The sequence below is a fragment of the Oreochromis niloticus genome, linkage group LG5, assembly GCF_001858045.2.
Source record: "Oreochromis niloticus isolate F11D_XX linkage group LG5, O_niloticus_UMD_NMBU, whole genome shotgun sequence".
NCBI lineage: Eukaryota > Metazoa > Chordata > Actinopteri > Cichliformes > Cichlidae > Oreochromis > Oreochromis niloticus.
In genome coordinates this window covers 7221628-7244587 of record NC_031970.2, presented here as the reverse complement: position 1 = coordinate 7244587, position 22960 = coordinate 7221628, and the positions used below count along the sequence as shown (strand labels likewise).

Below are 22960 nucleotides of genomic sequence, written 5' to 3'. Positions count from 1 at the left end.
CAGATGCTTGAGCTGTTTAAATATACAGTTACATCATAATGTCCATATTTAAAATACATACTGCTTCATGACTCAAGAAAAATAATGTAAAGCCTAACAACAAGCTTTAATACAAAATCAAATATAATTTATTTGTAGTAATTTCCTGTAATTCTTTAGGAATTAATACAGGAATTAGTTGCAGAGAAAGGCATTATACACATGATACTTTATAGCCATTAAGTGCATCCGAGCAATCTGTTTTTCATTATGAGTACATTCATTCAATGTAAACAAAAGAAAATCAAAACATACTAAACCACAGTCTGATTTGTCGACTGAACAATCCCATAACCAGCCAATTATTTTAGTAACATATCAAACAAAAACAGTGACTTTAAAAAGAAAGTGCTGACTATTTGTATTGGGAAGACATTAATAGTACTTATAACCACAACTGCCCTGGTGTTTGATAGATAAAATTCTTAGTTGTAAAATAAATTAATGAAAAATATTGCTATTTATCATCAGACTTTACAGACAAAATAAACAAGAAAGCCCTTATCATGCACAGTTATCTTTGGAGTGCTAATATATACAGTATAAGCACAAGGCCTTTTGCATCTTTGTTCAGAAAAGTAAAATGTTACCTCGGTATGCTTGTTCTGATAAATTCTGAGTCGAATCCAAACTCAAGTAAACAACATCACAATTGGCTCAATGAACTAGAAGAAAGCAGTAGCTAGAGATGAGAAGGTATTGTGCCAAAAAAACCCCAGTATAACTCTTTTTCCGCCTCACACTGTACTAACAACAGTTTTTAATACAACTAGATACATTGCAAGCAAGATAGATGATGAGTTTTGTCCACATACCAGTGAAAGAGAGGGTGAAATAAATCAAACTACCATTAAATCAGAGATCTGAGCATGAGATGTGGTTTGAATTTATCCAGACAGCGTATTTGCTTTCACTGGGGTTTCTAATATGAGTTCATTAGTGTTCTTCCCTCAGTGACAGTTTTGGCAGTTAGGATGACAGGGCTGATTATTGACTCGACATCTACATCCACCAGTTATGTCACCATTGCCCTGTAAAAAAGAAAAGAAAGAAATCAGAACCATGTCTCAGACACAATAGAGAAACCTTTCTGAACATGTTTATCTATCTTAATGCATATATATATATATATGTATAGAGAGAGAGAGAGAGAGAGAGATTTACATTTGGGCCCCAGCGAGCTTGTTTAGTGACCCAACAGATTTCTGTTTTGCACATCAAGCAGCAGATCCAGTCACATCCATCTTTTTTCTGGACGATGATGTCACACCGTGGACATTTCATGGCTTCCCCATTCTGCAGCAGGCTCTGTAGTTGAATACAGTGAAACAGTGTGAAGTAGCCATAGAGAAAAATGCCTGAGAGGGTGATTTTAAAAAGTACAGAAAAACAAAAACATCAATATAATACAATTTATCCACTTGACTCAAAACCTTAATGAAATATGATGACCTAACTTTGCTGTATTCCATACAGTAAAGCCCCGTATCAATCCAACACCGAAATCCTTGCCATAGCCTGCATATAAAAGATGGACCTAGCCACTGTGACGCTGCCAATCACAACCTGCCCTGAAGCATATCATGCTTTATTTTCCCTTTTCATACAATACAGACTATACATATATATATCTTTTTCTCTCTTTTTTTTGACATTATACGTAATTGACATTATGCATTCAATAAGACGTTTATTGAGGTCAGATAGGAGGGTTTTTCCCATAGAGTTCTTTTTGCAACCAGAGAAACTGTCCCCTAATGGCTATTAGAAAGAATGCAGGTTCAAGGCAATCCACGCTTGCTTAACCTTACTCAGGGTCACTCTGTTTGCATGTTAGTGTAGAGGGTATGTAACATGAAATTCAATTTCTAAGTCAACTATCCTTAAATTTATATAATAAAATTACATCAATACCAAATTTGCATTATTGTAATAATGGTTTCATGTAAATAGATTATCTTATTTTCTCTTTGTGATTGTCATAAAGGTTAGCAAAAGCTTTAATAAGGAGGATGAAAACAAATGGGTTTATAAAAACATTATATCACCTATATATCACCCGTTGCCTACTGGTGGCTGTCAGAGGGCCTGGTGGCACCAGTGTCCGGCAGCCTCGCCTCTGTCAGTGCGCCCCAGGGTGGCTGTGGCTACAATGTAGCTTGCCATCACCAGTGTGTGAATGGGTGGATGACTGGTTGTGTAAAACGCTTTGGGGTCCTTAGGGACTGGAAAAGCGCTATACAAATACAGGCCATTTACCACTTATATTGTAACTGCCTGCATGCAACTAAAACAGAACAGATACATTTACAGCATGTGGTGAATACCACAAGGTTATTAGACAGAAGGTGTTAAGAGCGCAACAGATCACCACAGATGCTGACTGGAAATTCATGTTTCCACCACAGAGAAACAAGGGCTTGCCAAAGCTTGCTTCCCCCTTAATAAAGACACTAGTCTAAGATATACCTGAGGATTTACTTGAGGATTTTGATGTATGGAATGAATGTTTAATTAACGTATCCAAAATCATTGTCACAGTTTGGAAACTGCCTCATTAAGCAGTCATTAATGAAAGAACATTTAATTGTAAAAAAAAAATGACTGATTGTTCCATGATTTATTTCACAGGGTTAAGATTCTACAAAATTGCCTATCTGGCTATTTCACTCTGGATAAGAGAAAAATTATAGTCCTTGATAAGAGACAATGTATTATTTTGTTTGTAATGTATGAACAATGTCATTTGTGTTCTGCTTCTTAATCCACATTGCTTTGCTTTGCCAGCATTCATAGGTTTTCACTGTTCAGGGTAATTAACAAAGCACTTGTTGACTTACCTCCAGCATCTGTTTAGTTTTCTGAGCTGCTTCATCATTCTCTGCTCGTACACGCAGGTCATCCTGGTAGTCCTTGCAATTCATGTCTTTGTGGATGGCCTGAAAACATATATGTCCTTTACATTTGGTGCTTTCTCTATTACACGAAATGAAACTTTGTTCAGTTAAGGTATCAAAGTAACAAAGGTACCCTGCAGAGAATGCAGTTGGTTTCATCACAGAGTTCACAGTGAAATTCATTGACTTCATCCTCATAGATGCACCACCCGCGACAGTTGGGAGTCTGACAGTGGAAGCTGTGCTCTGAGCGGCTCTCTGCAATGCTCAGACGCAACTCCAGAAACCGCTGGTGTTCCTCTTCTGTGAGCAGCTGGACCCAGGATTATACCATAAACAATAACAGAGACATATGAAGAGTAAGAGATTACATACTGTATGGCTGTCAACATATTTTCTTCTCTTAAAGTTATCGTCTCTCTTATTTTTTAAGAAAGGTGATGTATGACTATCAAACATGGACCATGTGAAGGTTAAGGTTGTGTCCCCGTGGCTTCCACTCACCTCTTTGATCTCTCGGTCCAGTAATTTGCTGTCACAGTTGTCAGGACAGGACACCTCAGCATCTTGACTGTTTACTATCGTCCCTTTTAGACACTCCCTGAGTAATCACATACACTTCATTATATACATAAAATATTAAGCACAATGCACATTTTGCATACACTGACTCTTATAATTCAAAACGAGCACACATTTAATCCCATATGAAACACTGCATATGCATAAAGTTGATATACACAAAAAATGACACATGTAGTTAAAATTACAGGAGAAGAAGGTGTTTGGGGTCTAAAACAAGACTTACGCCAAGACATGGCTCAAAAAGATGCTTGAGGGGTACGGAATAAATTAGCTAAAGATTTAAATCCCACTGTAATGTTGTGAGTGAACCAGGCAGTACATGCAAGAAAACTCTCCACTGTAGCCCATCTTGCCGAGCTGGCAGCCCATATGAGAAAGACTATTGCAGAGGCCTAGTTCTTCCCCAGACCATTTCTTGCATATTTCCCCTCTGACTCATTCTACTAAAATGCCAAATCTTTTTTGTTTTGTTTTGTTTTTAAATAAAGGCTCTTTTTCAAAAATCAGTTGTAAGTCAAGTGTGTCATGTAACTCCACTGTACAGTTAGCAGTAGTAACAGTAGTAAATGCAATGGCTAGATTTGTACTGTGAATACAGGCATCAAATTGATGATGACATTAGATGCACTTTGGTAAAGGACGTTATTGCGAAGGTCTAGCAGATGGGAAGTTGGGATATGGTATGGGTGGTGTAAAGGTCAATGTTAGCTAATCAGAAAGTGACCAAGAAAGCAGACAGAATAGTTTGATCATTTTTAGGGATGGGTATCGAAACCCGGTTCTTGTTGAGAACCGGTTCCCACTGTTTCAATTCCTTGGAATTGTTTGCCATTTTTGCAAACGATTTCCTTATCGATTCCAGTCGCCCCGAATGACGTCACCACGTTGCGGAGCGTCATTTACCTGGCAGGGCGCCTAAGCGGCTCAAACGCTCAAAAGTTTGGTTATACTAGGAGAACGGATCACAACAGGGCCACTTGCAATACTTGCAAAGTAGATATTTCATTTAAAGGAGGAAACACTACAAATATGCAAAAGCATTTGCTCACAAAACACGCGATAACCTTAAATGAATGTCGTGTTTTTAATTCCGCTCCGGACTCGTGAATCTCAACCCAGCAGCAGCGGTAACGTTTGCGCGTCCTCTCCCGTTAATACGGCAGGTAAATAATCAGCTAACAGTGCATATTATGTTAGCGCGATCTGCCTTATTACAAAACCTGCCATTACTGTGCATTTAGGTGACCATGATGAGACGCAGTTCTCGCTGCAGTCTACCGGTAGCATCTCCTTTCAGGCCAGGATAGACGAATGTCACCGAGCAGTGACTAAGTTTGTGGTCAAAGGCTTGCACCCATTTGCCACAGCAGATGCCCCCGATTTTCGGTAAGTGAATGTGTTTAATTGTAGGCAGGGACATCACTGGATATTCTTGTGTAATTGCTACAGAATAATTTATGTTATACTTTGTTATTGCTACAGAAGAATATTTATTTTATTATTTTACATTTACAATTTTTATTCCTGGGGACCCTGTGACACCCCATTGAAGAGCCGTAGGCTGTGGATCTCTTAAGATCTCACTGTTGGGTTTGTAAGGCCATGTTACTCCTAAATTTCTGTCTTGTTCAAAGAGAAGATAAAAAACAAAGTTCTAAGCTAATCGACCTGTGTGTTCTCCTTTTTAAAAAGAATCAATAAGAGAATCGATAAAGAATCGAATCGTTAAACAGAATCGAAAATGGAATCGGAATCGTGAACATCTTATCAATACCCATCCCTAATCATTTTTCTGTCATATTACAAAGCTATTTTCTGTCATACCTGCAGAAGGTATGGAGACACTCTCTGAGCACGATGCCCTCTCCTGGCTGCAGATTACTGAAGCAAATTGGACAATCTGCCTCGTTGGCATTTGGAATAAGATTCTGTTCTTCTGTTGCCAACAAGTGCAAATAGTTCTTTTCTCGTTCCTCCCGCTGAGCCTTTATCACAGAGTAGCATGCACAGCAGAGGTTCAGATAAACTGCATGACTCATTACAAACATAGTAATTCAGCTTTTCCCGAAGATAGAAAGTGAAAGCTGAGAAGTTTTATTGTGCCCCTAAAGTCAGCTCTCATTATTCTTTAATGGTAATGCGTGGCAAATCATCTAGGAACAATGTGTAGTTTAAAATGTGGAATTTAAACAAAAAAGTGACACAAAACAAGATTTAATGAGTTAATTAAACTGATGGTTTGTGTCTGTAGCTTTTTTTCTCTTTCTTTCTGTCTGTTTCTTTTATAACAAATATACAGATGTTTTAATATAAACATTACATTTTTCTTTAAAACCTGTCAAGCACAACTCTTATTTCCTATAATATTTCAGGTTTTCTAATGACCCCAGGTGATTAGGGTTATTTCACACATAAATGTGAGACCGCGTTAAAAGGATTTAATTTTAGCTGTTTTTTTACAAGCAGCACTTTTACCTGTTCGTACTGCATCGTGGCAAGTGTTTCCTGCTGAATCCTCTTAGTCTCCTCCTCATCTGGCTGGTAGATGTCAGGCACAGTGTATTCTGCTGGCCGTTCCCCTCCGCACATCTCACAGCCAGGACGTGTTGGCTTGTTCACATATGTACACATTGAACAGGCCCATCCCAACTGCATGCACAAAGACATACAATATGTTTACACATCTCTAAAACATGCACTACTGTATTTAAACAATTATATGTGCAGGCCCATTGCTAAAGCAGGGTCTAGTTGTGTTCTGACCTGAGGTTTAGGAGCCACAGGAGGCTTGGGTACAGTAGCAGTTCGGTCTCTAGGAGGAAGAGGAGGAGGAACTATCTTCTCACCACCACCTCCTTCCAGACCTCTGGGAAACAGCTGCAGTGATTGCATCGACTCCATGATACCTAATAATAGATTTTGATTGTATAAAACCTCAGTGTTATTAAACATCAATAAGGCATACTTTGCTGATAAAAATCTGTCTGTGTTTATCATAGCCAAAGCACTTCTTCTTATAAGGATACGGATAAGGATAAGCTTTATTTGTCAGTTGCAGTTGCCTGCAGCCAAGATGACGGACCTAGATGACCATACAGACAATACATACAATATACAACTTACATTGGGGAGACAGGTCAGGCTAGGCAGCAGAAAAAAAGGGTAGACAGTGAAATATGTGGCATATAGGGGCAGGGGCAGGAGAAAAAAAAATCGTTCAAAAGGTAAAACAACTGTTTACTACTTACCATCTATACGTTGTTGCTCCTGGTCCAGGTTGTGCTGATGCCGTGTTAGATGAGCAGCATGGGCAGACTTGATAAACAGGAAAGCCTGGTCTCCACTATTTCGAATGCCATGGCTATATAATGTTTCCTGGTCCTGAGCCAGCCGCTTCCCAATCACCCAGCGCTGCAGCAATGGGTGGAACCCAAAATCTTGGCTGATCTTTGAATATAAAATAAAATAAAAAGTAACTCATCCACTGGAATTTCATTGTGGTTTAACAAAATGCAGTGAATATGTAAACCTAAAGACAATAACATAAGCCACTTTCTAAAGAGTAATAAACGCTTTGATGCATAGAAGACATCAAGAATGGTCAGGAGGGTTTTGATCTGTTGTAGCACTGTGGGGCTGTTTTTGTATGATTCGGTGAACAACTTTGCTACTGTGTGTATGTGGTTAGGTTACTATAGTTAACTAACACCAAACTGAAAACTAAAACTAGATGTGAAAAAACTTTTACTTAACTAAAATTTTAAAAAAAATCTAATAATATTAGACTTCGGAAAGATAAAACTGACTGAAATGATTTTGTGAACTTGGAACATGAACTAACTAAAAATAGAAAAGAGGAAATATCCTTAGTTTTAGTATTTATTCGTTTGGTAAAAATTTGTTATCACAGCTTGGCTGAGGAGACTTTGATGAAGATGTTTATTAAGACTTTGGATATCTACAAGAATGGGTCAACTGCTTCGAAAAAAGTTAGGTGTTTTTAAGGTAATAAGATACTTACAATCTTTATAATACTTATAATGACTTTGCTAACTTTTGCCTTTAGCGTATACATGCTAGACAATAAAACAGTAAAACTAACAGTGAAACTTTTAAAAACATGACTAAAACTACAAATTTTCAAACAATAAAATCTAAACTGAAATGAGCAAACCCACTTTGGACACTAGGTCTGAAACAAATCTGAATTTAAAATAAAAATAGAAAATAGAAAAGACTGCTCGCTGATAAACATTGATATAAACAATACTGAATTGCATTTAGGGGCAAGGCTTTACTGACAAAAAGTCCATGATACACTCATGGCATTATTATGAGTGGTGCATAAACATTTTTGGTTACAAGAAAACTTCACAAGTGGCCTTTAATAGATCATAGCTCAGCTCCATTTTAGGTTTTATATGTATAATGTATCATAGGTTGGTAAGACAATATTTAAGTAAAAATAATAATAATAAAAGAACCGAAGAAAATTGCCTCTTGTGTTGTGTGTGCTTTCACGTCAGTACCTTGTCTTTTAATTGTGCGATTGTCATGCCAGTAGTAACCTCAAGAATCACGGGGATATTGTCTTCTGACTGTCCATCCTCCACTCCAACCTTCAACCTGTAGAACAGGAACAACAGAACATGTCAGCCCTCTACTATTTTCACTTGAACATTCATGTCCATTCATTCGTGTTCTTATTTTGATATTTCCAGCATGTAACCACAGTCATATATGCATATATTTTGTTTTTGTTTGTTGTTTTGGGCACTTGGCCTTAATTCTTGTTTACATTGCATGCTTCCAAATTAAAACAGACCCAATCTAAAAATAAAAAAGGGGAACCCCATAAACAGCAACGTCTGTGGTATTACTGTCGTGGAGGCATTTTAATAAACAGGGAAGTACACACAGGCATATGCCCACACACTGCTGTGTCCCACCTTATGGATTCCTGGGGGTAGATCTGACTGCTGATGGTGACTGACACCCGGACGGAGAGCTGGATCAGCCTCTGGCACAGTTTAGCTGCTTCTTCAGAGTCCCCGCTGCTGAGGGCTTCAGTCAGAGACCGGGCAAGCTCCTCCGCTTCACCGCGAGCAAAGGAAGAGGGACGTCACGTGACTTATTGTCAGCATAACTCGTTTCTCTTTAATTCTTCGTATTCTCAATTGATTTCTTTCTATCCTCCATGCCAACATACACGTACGTAGCAATGGTAAATGAAAATTTATATAATTGATAGCGGCTTGTCTGTTGATTTGACAGGATAAAGCGTTGAGTCTGACCAAAACAACAGTGCCACTTTCACAATCTCTACACTAAGAAATCGATAACAAGCAGTGACACATACAAAACGCTTTCTGTTTTACTAGGACAACTCTGAGATCTTATAATACGTAGTTGTCAAAAAGTATCTGGAGTCTTCATAACAAAATCGAAAGTTAATTGAGCTGCTTACCCTCAGTCGGATCGACCCTCGGTGCCACCTCTGAAGCCATTACTACACGGCAGATAATAAAATTATTAAGCTCCCTGGCAGCTGTAACAAAACAGAGCTGCCTTTAAAACTATTTCACTCTACTTCCTCAGTCCGCATCCGACAGAGCCTTTCCAAGTTCGGTTTAAGGTTAAGAAAGGCAGCTACAGGCCCGAGAAGAGGGCAAAAGAGAGCCAAGTAGAAGTCAGAAGTACTCCTCTAGCGCTCCCACTGCGTCGCTTTCTCGCTTCTCAGTCCCTGTCAGGTAGAACGGAAAGTGAAACTGACTCACGCCCAGGAAGAGATATTTTTAAAGGATCGCTTTGGAATTTCTTTCGCCCCACCCCTGTTGACACTTTTTTCTTCCTCTCTAAATCAGTTAAATGCATTATTTTAAAACTAATAACCACACGAAAAAGTCCAAAAATAAATAACAGCCGATGCATGAAATCTAATTGTAAATTCACCCCCCCCACACCTTTTTTAAACATCTGAAATAGTGACTTCCCACATCCAGCAGATGGCAGTGTATGTCAAAGGTTGAACTGTTAGGGTGTTTTAAAAAAAGATCATTTTAACGTTCAGGTTTTACAACTTTGGACTTAATATTTAATTCAGATTAATTACAGTCGCTGTATATTTAACTTAAGAACTATGGAAGCCCTTTAAAAAAAAGCCCGTTTTATCAGTGTTAACAACTCTGGAAATGAATGAGCACTCTTAGGGCAAGTTGGTCGTATATTGTAGCTCTAGCATTAATACTGTGTCTTCGCGTTCAAACTGAAAAAATAAAAAGATATACAAAGGGTTATGGGAAGATAAGAAGCTTTAGTGATGATCAGTTTAATCCAGATGCTGATAAACGAGCCAATCACAGCGGCTCCAGCAGGAGGGGCTGGCGGGTTTGTTCAGCTGCGCACCACAAAGTTGCAGAGCGTCCCCGAGTCCCCGCCTGCCTGGCTGCACTTGACATCTCTTGCACCTGGAGCCCTAATCTCGTCCACAGCAACATCTTCCTTTTACTTTTGCCTTCTAGACTTCAACAGTTTGATTTAGACGTGTTTCGTTGCGGTCGAAGATGCTGGCTTGTACAGAGATGATCACTATGTGCCTGCAGTCGGCCAAACAGAAGCATCTTCGGGCTCAGCAGCAACAGCAGCCGCCGCACAATGCCGGACAGGGGCTTACTATTTTTCATGATGTGAGTGGATCCGCTCTCTTACTAATGTATTAGTATTACTGAACACGTTGTTGACGCTTTTGCTTTTTAGTCATACTTGAAACGTTTTTCTTGTATTTTTGTATTAACTGTAAGTCTAAATATATTCATTGTTCAAATAATATTAGATTGAATGAAGAAAAAAGAAAAGAAATGATTTGGTCTCAGTTGATATAGTGCTGCAAATTTAAATGTGTTTTTTCTCTCTCTCTCCCTCTTATTTACTTATTACTTTCCAGATAATTTAGTGGAAATGAAAACAGCATCGTTACAGTATTGTTTATCAGATGTTGTGTGGTGTGCGCGTCGCCATGTACGCGCGTGTGCGTAGGAAAGTAGGAAAAGCTGCAGCTGCTGTCTCTGCATGATAAATTAAGCTCCCAGTCTGACAGGTTTAGGGACTGCTGGGGGTTCTCCTCTTTTTGTTACGCACAGATGCAAACACTTCTGGGCTTTCAGAGGCAATACGTGCATAACAGTGAATATTCAATATATATTTATTTAAATTTTAAAAAAAAAAACTAACTAAGTGATCAAATAAAACTTCACTCAAAGATGGTGCTATGATTTATAATGCACAGCTTACCCTAAGTTGTGCTCAAAACAGTAACAGCCTGATTAACCTGCAATGCTGCCATAGAAACCACCATCCATCTTGTCATCTTGTTAGAGGTTAGCAGACCAGTGATGTTTCCAAATCTGAGCTCTCACTAGTGTGAAGCTTTCCATTTCCCTTTGACTACAACCTTGTGTAGACAAGGACATTACTTTTGCAGAAATGTCCATTTAAAAGTGTGCACTGTCCCTGAATGGGGTATGTGATTGAAGTGCTTCTCATATTCAGTCTTCAGCCTTGAGCTTTTCTGTTGACTGAGCACTAACACACAAAAAAGACCATTCAGTTTGACGGTTCTATGCTCAAAATATAATTATGCTTAAATTGTTTAAAACACTGTGTGTAGGAGACAGTACTGAATACAATAATACTCAGTCTCAGTCAGAAACGGACCTGCCGTCTTGAATTTAAGTGCCATGTTGCTCTGTGCATTGCATTTTTCTCCTCATTCTTTCTCTTTATTGCTTCCCACCTTTATTTGGTGCAGAAGCACCATGTTCCAAGACTGCAAACATTCTGTAGATTGACCAAATATTCCCCTGGGACAGCTGAGAGATTTTAAGAATTTTAATCTTTTGTGTTGGTTTGACATTTCCATCAGTACAGTTTTAAGTCTGCATAAAGATTTTGTGTTCCTAAAGTAAAAGCGAGTAATGTCAATCCTTTGTTATTGCAGTGCTACCTACTGATTTTCAAGTGGTTACGAGACATACACAACAGAATGACAGGGGACTAATGACTAAATGTGATGGGACTGCTAATTGATTCAGAACATTTTGTAATTGTTTGTAACAATTAAACCAATTTATTATAAATTGGTTTAATTGCTTGGTTTTGCATGCAACATAAGCTTTAATTTGCAGACAGATCTGCACATCAGTGCATCAATGGCAGGATACTGAGCCAGTCACTAACGTTAGAGATGCAAAGATCGCAATAACTCAAAGAAAAAGCAAACCTTTAAAAGTGACTGATTCTAGTGACTAATAATGATTGTGCTAGGGTTGTATGAGGCTGTTTCATCATTTGCATTGTTGGCTACTCTTCTTAAAGTCTTTGTTTTGTGAATGCAGCAAGTCTGCTTTTCTTAGGCTTTCTTGACTCCTGGCACTTATTTCTGCTTCTTCTCGTCTTTTGCTGCTACTGAGAAAGAAAAATATAATATTTTGGATTTTCACAGAAAGTAAATCATGTGGCATTTACTAACAACAAAGCGTATTTATTAGGGGTTTTTTTTGTGATGTTATGCTTTTTTTTTTATTAAGTATTGCACCAAGTGGTGTGAAAGCAGAGCCTGAGATAACCCACCGTCTTAATACCCTCCACCATGACATCAGAACAGCAACACACTGGGAAGCAGGTCTGACCTTTTCTGGGCTTGCTGTAAATGATGCATTATCGTCTCCTGACACCGGAGAGTCAAAAGACACAGCCAAACAACAAACACATTTAACGCTATACCTGATCTCCCTGGAATAGAGGAGGAGCGGAAAATGTTGGCTAGATGGGTCACAGTGCCAAAGTGAAAAAGAAGAAGCTGCTGACTGAGATTGTGCAGTGACAGAACCCTAAAGCCGGTACAACATCAAATTTGTATTCATGTAAGATAAGTAGAGTGTTCCGATTGTCCTTTCTATGTGCAATCCAAGTGCAATGTTGCTTTTAATAGGATGAGGAATCAAAAATAGAGCAGCCAGTGTTTCATGAAGTGACTCGTTATGACCCGGCTCTTGTTATAAGTCGGGATTGAAGCAGTGGAGAGACAAACAGACACATTGAGGGCACAGGTGCAAACCTTGAGCTTCTTGACCTATGGTAAATTAAAACGAGGACCAGATTCTGCAGGATTAATAAACTGTAGGTCAAAACCAATGAGCACGCGAGTCATGCCGCTTAACATTGGACATAAATGTCTCAGGGAGTGAAAGAGAATCAATAAAAGAGAACAAATCCGTTGTTTTCGTTGCAGAGCTTACATTCAAACTCTCTTAATGAAGCTATTGTGTTCTGCTCACCTGGATGACAACCAAGCTGCATACAGCTACAAATGCACACATATGTTTGTTTGTGTGGCTGAATTAATATTTGTGAAATTCTGATTATAGTGCACAGATTAAACTAAAGTTGGTTTAAAAATCTAAGTTTCATGTTCATATTTTCAAGACACATCGCGGTGCACAGTAGACTTGAGTTTTATTTGATTGTGTATTCAAACACTTTAAAAAATATATATTTAGCCTTCACAATAGTTACTTTAGTCGCTGTGTTGTGGCTGTGATCTTTCTTTAAATCTACATCTAAAGCCCTGTTTTAACCCTGTTATTTATTGATGGTGTGTTGGTGTAGCTTTCTGTTTTGTTTCTATTTCATGTTGTTTGGTAAAGCCAAACAGTCCATTTTCTATTTTCTGGACAATAATGTTTCCACTGAGCTAAAGAAAAAAAAAATGAAACAAGTAGATTTTTACATGTTGACCAAAAAATAACTCTTTTTCTCAAAGCAGCCGCATAGACTTTACAGGATCAACCCTGAGCTTTATCCTGTTGTGTGGACATTTGTCTTTTGCGTGTCAGCAAACAAATGGCTTTCCTCAGTTTTAGTGATTTTTCTACTTTTAGTGAATAATCTATACTGTTGATTTTATCTGATGGGTGTTTTTTTCGGCATGAGAAGTGGGCTTTTTATAAGTTGCCATTACTGGTGGTTCAAAACTCAGCTAAAAACAAGAAGATTTTTATCTTTTTTTAAACTCCATAACAATTACAACAGTAACTACTGCCACATTACACTATCAAACACAGACCAGTTACAGATTTTATACATATATATATATATATATATATATATATATATATATATATGTATATATATTTGTTTGGGGGTTTTTTTGCTGCAGCTGAGTGATGTGGTGTGTGCAGTCATAGTTTTGTCTTCATATAGTCATCATTGGTGTATTAAATAATACGACTGACGTAAGTGTTCCATCCGCTACTGTTAATTCAAGCCATTTTTGTACATGAGAGTCCCCCACTGGGAACAGAATGGAGGAAGCCAAATCTATTAAGATTACACAGCACTGTTTATATACTGCACAGCATCGTTGTGATTAGACTGATAATCCATGAACTGGCTTCAAACGAACATTGTTACCACGTTATAAAACTGATACGATGTCTATGTTGAACTAAGCAAAACAGTAAACTAATACGGGAGCAGGGCTTTGTTTCTGCTTTTCCTGCTGTCAAATGTTCAGATGCTCATAGTGAAAAAAAATCACAACTTAGTGAAAGGTGGACTTCTGTGTTGTTTGCAGACAAAGCTGCATGCCAGAGAAAATAAGCTGCAACTGGATCAGATAGTATCTTGTGTTTGGAGTCCCCATTATTTGTGACTTACTGTTACTCTTGCATATTATTACATACTGTATATTTAACAAAATTGTGTATAATACACATAGCAAATGATTATTCTTCTTACTACCTACCATATTAGACCTCCTAAGAAATTAATGAAAAAGCATCAGTGAGTCAAACAAATAGAAGATAACCAGAGTGTGGTGTTACCGTACAATTATCACTTCTGAAGTAAATGACTGTTTACTTTAGAATGATAATTGTTCAACCTATTTTAGAACTGACACTATCAATTTGCTTTCAACCTAACATGACTCACTCATGCAGAGTATAACAGCCTTTGTAAATGTCCTTCTTCTTGTCATCTTTCTAGTCTGTGCAGCAGGATAAACGAACTGCAGGCGTTAAACATCCTATTGTGTTTTTGACAAACTGCCATGATTCTTAATAATTTACACCTGCTTATTGCAAGAATCCCTTCAGTGATCCTATGCTAGAAATAATAACCATCCTCTCCCCCCTCCTTTTGTTTTCCAGATTTTCCGCAGAGCAGACAAAAACGGTGAGTAAACAGTACATAATATGCTTGGTGATGAATAATTTGTCACAATGCATGCTTGTTATTTCTCCACATCTTTCCACTTGTTATTATGCCCCAAACAATCTGGATGGAGAAAAAAAGGGGGGGAATTTGCATGAATGACTCTTCAAGTGAAGCTTCTTTCCTCTGCATGCTTGAATAAGTTTTTCCACCCAATTAAAATTATTCTAAGATTCTGGATTGTAGCCCAAACTTGGAAGAACATGCCACACAAAATAAAGCTTCTTCCTGTCAAACTGCATTGTTTGGGTGCTGCGGGTGCTGTTTACAAATTATTATGAGTCATGTTAACACAGCCGCAGCCAAGATATTTTTTCTAGCAACAAAATTTATTGCCAAATGCGTACAGGATAGACTTCGTATTTCAAAATGTTCGTCATAGTTGGACATCTGTACACATACATGCTACCTATGTCTGTGTCATAATGAGTTGTTTGTTTTACTCATTTTACCTCATGGTAATGGCACATTCTACCAAGGACTGTGCAACTTCACAATGATACTGTAGCTCCACACTCACTGTTGGTTAGCCTGATCAGTTTGGTGTGAATGTACAGTAAATGCACCAGTAGATGCCTCCTAATTCACACTGTACAGGAGTCTTAAGGGCCCCTCTGGTTTGTAAAATTTGACAGTGAGACAAGATATAAGCATTGCAAGCGCTTACTGTAGTTGTTATTTGTGCCAGTAGCCCCTGGAGACTCCAGCATTAATGCATCAATATTATCGGTGCGTGATGTTTAATGCATTCAGCTAATTTTAATGAAATTACTTGTTGCTGTACAGACTTCCCCCTCAGATTGGTTCATTATAGTTTACATGAGCAATTTTCAGGAAATGAGATTGAAGTGAAGCTGCAGCTTATACAGTATGTGCTCTGGGATTATTAATAAATTAAGCAAACAGACAAAGATGACTGCAAAAGTGGCTGCCGTGTCTCTTGTATGTGTGTATGTCTCTTGTATTACACCAGAGACTTGTTTTGTTGAGAAAAAAATAGTTTGTGATTTTGCTAAACTGATATCAGCCCCTGGTATTTGTTATTGTTTCAGAAGCAATTTTCATTTTTTTCGGTGACATTGAGGCACAAAAGGATCCATTTTTATTTTGTGATTACTTTTGACAGTGCAACAGAAAGCATGCATTTCTTAGTGTGCAAAGAGAGAGCGCTTTTAGATTAAAGATAAGTACAGAAGAAAATACGTAAAATTGTGGCAGAGACTGGCTCACATCAACATCTACCATACTGGGATGCATCTTGGCGTGTATTAAGTGCACAATCGATAATTTTAGGAAAGGCAAAGTTCTGATTGGTCAGCATTTACATTTTTTAGGCCCTAAAGTTGAAAACGTATAAAACAATAAGTGTCCTCTTTTTTCTACCACAACAAAGCTTTATTTCTTTTTGTCAAATCATCTTTGTGTTTTTAAATAAACAGAACAAATGTTCCAAGATCGAAAAATGACTGTTGAGACCAATGGAGTCTGACCAATTTGAGTATTAGTGTAAAAATCGTCTCAGTAATATATATTTTGTAAATCAGGTCAATCTCGTTATTTCATATCTCTTTCTTAAGCTACTCCCTGATTACACCCACTGAAGCTCTTTTAAATTATAAACACACATTGTCCAAATTCTAAATAAGTTTGTCATGGATGATGAGGTAATTTGATGCAGGACCTCCAACAGTCAGCCTTGGTAAAGAAATTTGATAAATATTATAATAATAAACAAATGACTAAGTTCCAGCTAAAGATTCTCCTCGAGAGTAAGCATGCTGTTAACCACTGTATGTCATTTCTCTTGTGTTATTATGAAAGGACCTTTGGCTTCCTATCTTACTTTAATTTTCATGCTTTGCTTTTCAGTTTTTAAAGAGCTCTTTAAAAATTATCATGAATTTCTATCTCAATTGTGACTGAAATGCATTTCTGGTCCATCAAACCAATCGGCCAAAGTTGTAATTTATCTCCTGAAAATCATCTACTTTATGTAGTTTTATTACAGTTAATTTTTTCAATTTTATTCAAACATTTTTGTTATCAGAAACATGTCTACTTACTAAATGGTTTTGAACATTAAGGACTGCACATTTAGTCTGACCTAGAAAGTAAACTTTTGCTTGTCTGTTAACATCTCATACTTGGTTTTCCTTTTCTTTACCTTAATTCCAAATATCTTCTTCTGTTTTTGAAATGATATCCATTGAATAGTCTTGGGTATATATTCATTGTTATTGTATGTATTTTATTGTTTTCAATATGGTACAGTATAGCAAGGGATAGGATAGGATAGGATAGGATAGGATAATTCCACCCATAACGTAAAATAATACCATTCATCTAACAGAATCAAATGCTTTTTGGCATATAGATTGTCAACAGAGCCCTTCTTGTTGTCACAGTGTATGTTTAGTCATTTGTAAGAATCCTCTATTGTGCTTATGAGGTTAATGAGACAGGACAATTTTTGCTTGACATACACTAGTTATAATTCTTTCAGCTATGATTGAAAAAAAAACATATACAGCAGGTTCAACATCAGATGAAATAACATGCCAAAGCAAATCAAGAAGAAGTGCACATCAGTAGGACATTATTGCGTATACAGGGTCTACCTCAACACAACAATTACTTCTCAGCAGCTCTTAACAATCTCCTATGACAGGATTTATACATTATGAATTGTTCTGTTGCTTCCAGCCAAATGTATTCTCTGTTTCATTATAATGACAGAAAAACACAAAGAAAATATTCTCTCTTACAACCCCTGCTAGTTATTTTTCATTAGTAATTGAAATATAAATGGCACTGGGATTAGGGGGAGAATATAATATGATGACACCATCAGAATGCACTGAATAATAGAAAAGTGGTAGTTACTAAGCACATCCTGTCTTGGTAAAACTTATAAAGTGTTACTATGGTTATAGTAACAATGATGGATAATAAAGTTGAGTAAATAGTTATTAGAATGTCTCTGTGTAAATATCTAAAAATTGTTAGCAATATTATAATTTATGTTTAGTTTTGTCCTGGATGTATAATAAATGTACAATATTATTCACTAACTTATATATAGTGTCTTGTGTCATAGCTCATAAGGTATAACAATTGTATTTCAATGACACCTGCTGATACAACCTTTTATATAGTATATCTTTTATGCAATGCATTATGTATTTGTTTATAATTGAGGTGTATTTTAACCCACACCATGATCTTTCCTAAAGGTTAAAAACTAGTTTCTGTGCATATGAAGTGAATAATAGAAAATGAGAATAAATGGTTAAAAAGAGCTAAAATGAGACCGAATATTGGGCACGCTTTGGTTAGACAGAAACCAGATTTAATGAAAAACAAAATCCGAAAGTAGCTCGGCATCTCAAGCAGTTACTCCTAGTTAAACAGTATGCTGTAAAGACTTTGAAATTATATATATATAAATAAATAAAACTCTCTCTCCATTACTAGTGACCAGACTCTAAACAGTAATGATGCAGATAAAACCTCCGGAAAAGAATAATTTATGGACCTTAATTTGGAATAGCTGTCAAATATAAGAGAAAAAAATCTTATATATTTTAACTTAAGTTAAAATCATGATTCAAAAGTTTTAAACTTCAACTACATCCTGCTTTTAATGACTACTCTAAGACCAATGTGCATGAAATCCTAAGAATAATTTAAATAACCCCAGCTTTTCTTATGGAAAAATGTTATTTCTCCCTTTTCAGATATTCACATACATAATCTAAAATCAGCAGACCACACTTGCAGTGTTATGACTGAAGATGAAACCTCATCTTTCTTCTAACATCTGCTCTGTGGTGGATAAGACCTGTCAGCGTTATGTTATTACTGAAGTGGAGAATCAATAGGTTGTTTTTTCTAAAAGCAACTTAAGTTGGAATATGGAAGATATAGAGCAGCTTTAGACTTTCTCACAGGTGGCCAGGTGCAACACATCCTAAGTAGAGCATTTGTGCTAAGAATACCAGAATCTGTAATGATGTGGGCATACAGTGGTGCATAGAAGTTTACCAAAAGGAATCAAGACCCATCTTTCTTCGTAATGCTTGTTGCTATTGAAGTGATGCATTCATGGGGAATTTATAAACCTCTTAGGAGAGTCTGCAATGGGACTAACCTTTGGAAAGATATGAATGTGCCCTACTTTGTGCCCTACTTTACAGGACGTACTCACTTTCAAGTTCTTGTTTACTCTTGTCTTGTGAACACTTTGTTATAGTAATCTGACTTTTATAAACTAAAGTAAAGGAGAAAATGTTATATATGATCAGGCTGTGTCCCATTAGCTTTTTTAAAAAAGGAGCACTTTCTTTCTTTGGAAACATGTTTTTTTTACATCTTGAAACTCCTAAGTGATTTTTCTTTCTAATGAAGAACAATATATGCATATTGCTTTTGCCCCAACCGTCAGCATGATTTAAAGCCACTTCCTTTTATAATGGAATTTTCTCTACGGCGGAGTGTTAAATGGAGGCTTTGGCTATTTAAATTTTGGTTCACTTTAAAGGGTTGTTTTACATGCTCAGCTTCGAATATTCCCCTCCACATCTCTGTTCAACACATCTGTTGTTTTCAAATGAAACAGCTGTACTGACAACTGCTTCAGTGATAAATGGTTATAGTGTGGGTTCGGGTCGTGTAATGCCCATTCTTTTTTATGATTCTCCCTTGTCAGCAAGTTGTAATCCTTGCATATGGTTTCCATGTAGCTTTTTTGTCCTTACTTTCTGAACAGAAATGTCTTATTTTAAAAACACCCTGACTACACGAATAAAAAAGTTAAAAGTATCATGCCTCATGTAAAATGCATTGAATGTATTTTGTCTGTTTCAGGCAGTTCGTGTTTTCTTTAAAACCAGGTCAAAAAACATGCAGACAGTGATTCATTTTGCAGACTGTGGTTTCAATTATTCAACATCAAAGTCATTGTTTGTTCTCTGAAAGTTTGTTCTCTGAAAGCGTTTCTGGACTGGCTGCTGTAAAATCGCATTAACTTCACATTATCTGGAAACATGACCATTACAAAGCCTCAGAAATCATGTTTTTAGGAAGTGAGATCTGCTTAGACACCGTATGTGCCAGTGGGCCATGCATGATTTATTAATTTAAGGACATCAGCTGATACTTGGTTTGTGAATGTTTGGTAGCTAGAGACTGTAGCTGATCTAATAGGACTGTGGAGGATGAAAAGAGCAAATGGAAGTCAGTGGCATTTCAGTGCACCTCCTTCTGTTATATAAAACTCAACACTGATTAATGGCTGGAAAACTTCATTCATTTTAGTGGAATGTGAAAAAGATGCTAATTTAAACTAGGTTATACTGTATGTACTCATGTAAAATGCAGTTCACATAGTTTATTCTCCCATGAGGAGGGGAAGAGAAGACATTTCCTTCAATACTTCCTGCTCTTTAAGTGATCTCAAGGCAAACAATGCAACTGTATAATGTATCGTAAAGGATCAACATCATTTTAGAGTAACACTTGACTATACAAGAATTTCCCATTTTAGAAATAAGTGCTCCAGCATCCACCATTCTCATCTTTGCATCCATCAGAGGAGATGGATGTGTCAGATATGAGGATGGAACCAACAGGCCGCAGATGTTCCCTGATGCTTAGACATATTTTCATCTTTTGATGTCTTCCGTCAGGATTATTACTGATTTTTTAATTAATTTAATGCTGCAAATATAACTGTAATCTAAACATGCTAATCTGCATGTTTTTACAACTTATACTCTCATGTCTCCTAAGGCAGGTCAAAAAGTCAAGGTAGTGCTGTACACTGGGTCAGGATGTCATTGACATCAACTGAAAGCCTTTGAAAAATGATGATGTTCAGGCTTGTGTATTTGTCTGGGGTTTTTTCTTTTATGATAGAGACATTTAACCCAGAAATGTCAAAATGAACAGAGGAGACTGCTACTTGCTGTCAATTGGCAATCAAATGGAGAAGTGTTGCCGCTGATCCTTGTTGCTGTGTGTCTTGTTTGGCACTCTATGAAGAGGAATCTTTCCGAGTACAGCACTGTGACATGTGGCAGGATCTACAGTCTCTGAGTCAACATACTAAGCACAGATGGCATCAAATTATAGTATATATAAGTATATATAAGTGGAACAGCATATATGTCTATTGAAATCTATTAAAAGATGACCAGCTTTTAATATGTCATGCTTTTTTTCTAACCAAGAAAACATCAATCACTGTTTCAACATGCACATCAACTAAAATGTGATTTTTAATATGAATTAAAAATTGTCCAAGATACTAGTACATGTGCGGTGATCCAAATCATTTATAGTACGTAAGAGTTATTTGTATTTTGACAGAGAAAACAAAGGCAGTGAGAGAGACTGGAAAAAACAAAAGACACTTTTTGTGTGACAGGGAAGATTTGATTTTGATTCAAAAAAAGATTGTGGGCCAAAGTGGCGAGGGCAGCTTGTTGTCTGGACCAACACATTGCACATTCTGGTCAGAGGTAATGTTGAACAGTGTCAATATGGGTCCACTTGAACAGATGGTCTTCCAGCTTGCCCTTGAATTTCCAGCTTTGCTGAGTCAACCAAGTGGAACTCCATGGCATATTAAACTCTCCTTTTGCCTTGTCTTTGCATAGGCAGGGTTGGATTACTCAGGGGGTTAGAAGCCAGAGCCAAACTTTAAAAGTGTGAAAGTGTGAGTTTCTTAGCTGCCCTGATTTTGCCCTGATATGACTCTCTGTGCAGTCTATTTGGTGGATTTACCAACCTCATAGTCATACTCATTTGTGCATATGACTGTCTTAGCTCTATTTCATCATTCTTTATTTTAATGTTACTCAGTCGCATTGATTAATCACGTCTCCAACTCCTTCGAGTATACTTCTGTTTCCCTTTTTAGGTAAATATGCCCAGTCTATTTATTCAGCTGCACTTAAAAACATCTAGCAGCTTCTTTCTGGCAGGCTAACTGCTGACTGATCTGTGTAATCTGTGCTTGCAGACTGATTTATAATAGGCTCACGAAGGAACACTTCTTCACAGATGACAACCAAGCTATTTATCATCTGCTATTGATTTTCCTGTGCATTGTCACAAAATTCTGTGCTCACTGTTAACTAGTCTGAGCAGAATGAGAAAAAATTCAGTGTGCTCACCATCTGTAGTGCTTTTACATTTCTATTTTGTGGAATACTTATGCATAGTATTAGAAATTTGTTTTTATCTGTTAGAACATTTATAGTTTTGCTTTGTCTTATAGAAATCATCATATTTACATGTTTAAATAAGTGACAGTTGTGTTAAAATATGACTTATTATTTTATCAACAATTCAAACCATAAAATATATATATTGAAATATTTTGTCAGTTAATTCTAAGAAAATAAGATTTTTTTATTACTTTTTAGTCATTCAGTTCATTTTTTTGTTTTCTTTATCCATATTATCATTAATATGAAAGGTTGCAGCTGTGGTAGTCACAACAAAAACAATACTGAGTTTCTAGCATTACAGCAGGAAAGGTTCTAAAACAATGGAATAAGCAGAAAATGGCTACAGAAGCTCTTGAGCCTTTACACTGAGATTAAAAGGGAATTAAATGGAATAGTTTCCAGAACTAAGTACCACATGTGTAATGAATTATGTAAAAAATCCAAGCTAAGATAGGTGGTAGTGTCTTATCCAGCATGTACACACATCCATGGGAAGTACGATCCAATCAGGTGGCTCAATTTTCTCTTTAATGTTAGGCAAGATGTTTCTCCTGAGTTTAGTATTACTGAAACCAAGATTTGGTAGAAACAAGAGGACAAAAACAATAAATCATTCAAGCAAGGAGAAAAAAATGTAATATACGTATTATACACGTAACCACTCTTGAGCCTATCATCTTATAACTGTTGATACAAGGCTGGCTGTCGACTCGGTGCAGTAAACTTTCTTTCTGTTTCAGATGATGGCAAGTTGTCATTTGAAGAGTTTAATACTTATTTTGCTGATGGGATCCTGACTACTGAGGAGCTACAGGAGCTTTTCTACTCCATAGATGGCCGACAGAATAAGTGAGTTTTTGACCTAGGATATATTTAATAGATTCTCAGCAATAAACTTTGTGCTTTCACCATTTAAAGAGGGCAAAATAA

General features: G+C 37.0%; 2 protein-coding genes across 3 annotated transcripts in view; one reads left to right on the top strand and one right to left on the bottom strand.

Annotated features, from left to right (window-relative positions):
- Positions 1–2: 2 nt before the first annotated feature.
- On the bottom strand, positions 3–9293 carry rbck1 (RanBP-type and C3HC4-type zinc finger containing 1). 2 transcript variants are annotated; one of them, XM_003456084.5, is made up of 12 exons: positions 8989–9293; positions 8471–8615; positions 8051–8147; positions 6770–6968; positions 6285–6427; positions 5997–6170; positions 5346–5506; positions 3441–3537; positions 3070–3249; positions 2880–2978; positions 1204–1347; positions 88–1070 (listed from the first exon to the last, which is right to left on the bottom strand). In XM_003456084.5, exons 1-12 carry the CDS (start codon positions 9026–9028, stop codon positions 990–992), a joined length of 1560 nt encoding a protein of 519 aa, XP_003456132.1. In that variant the 5' UTR covers positions 9029–9293; the 3' UTR covers positions 88–989. The 2 variants fall into 2 exon arrangements, with proteins under 2 accessions (XP_019214873.1, XP_003456132.1); XM_019359328.2 differs by lacking the exon at positions 8471–8615 and having other exon boundaries at positions 3–1070.
- A 620-nt stretch (positions 9294–9913) lies between these two features.
- The window catches only part of necab3 (N-terminal EF-hand calcium binding protein 3), a 37729-nt gene continuing 24682 nt past the window's right edge, over positions 9914–22960 (top strand). Inside the window, exons 1-3 of the mRNA XM_005460798.4 lie at positions 9914–10207; positions 14732–14756; positions 22771–22879. Coding sequence (XP_005460855.1) covers positions 10085–10207; positions 14732–14756; positions 22771–22879 — 257 coding nt within the window. The 5' untranslated portion in view covers positions 9914–10084. The remainder of the gene's footprint in view (positions 10208–14731; positions 14757–22770; positions 22880–22960) is intronic.

What these genes read in the sequence shown, in the direction of transcription:
- rbck1 (XM_003456084.5), bottom strand. Translation starts at nt 9,028, where the DNA reads ATGGCTTCAGAGGTGGCACCGAGGGTCGATCCGACTGAGG. An exon ending in CCACGATGCAGTACGAACAG is followed by an intron (nt 5,507 to 5,996) that starts GTAAAAGTGCTG and finishes TCTGTGATAAAG; the next exon opens with GCTCAGCGGGAGGAACGAGA. An exon ending in TGTCTCCATACCTTCTGCAG is followed by an intron (nt 3,538 to 5,345) that starts GTATGACAGAAA and finishes GTGATTACTCAG; the next exon opens with GGAGTGTCTAAAAGGGACGA.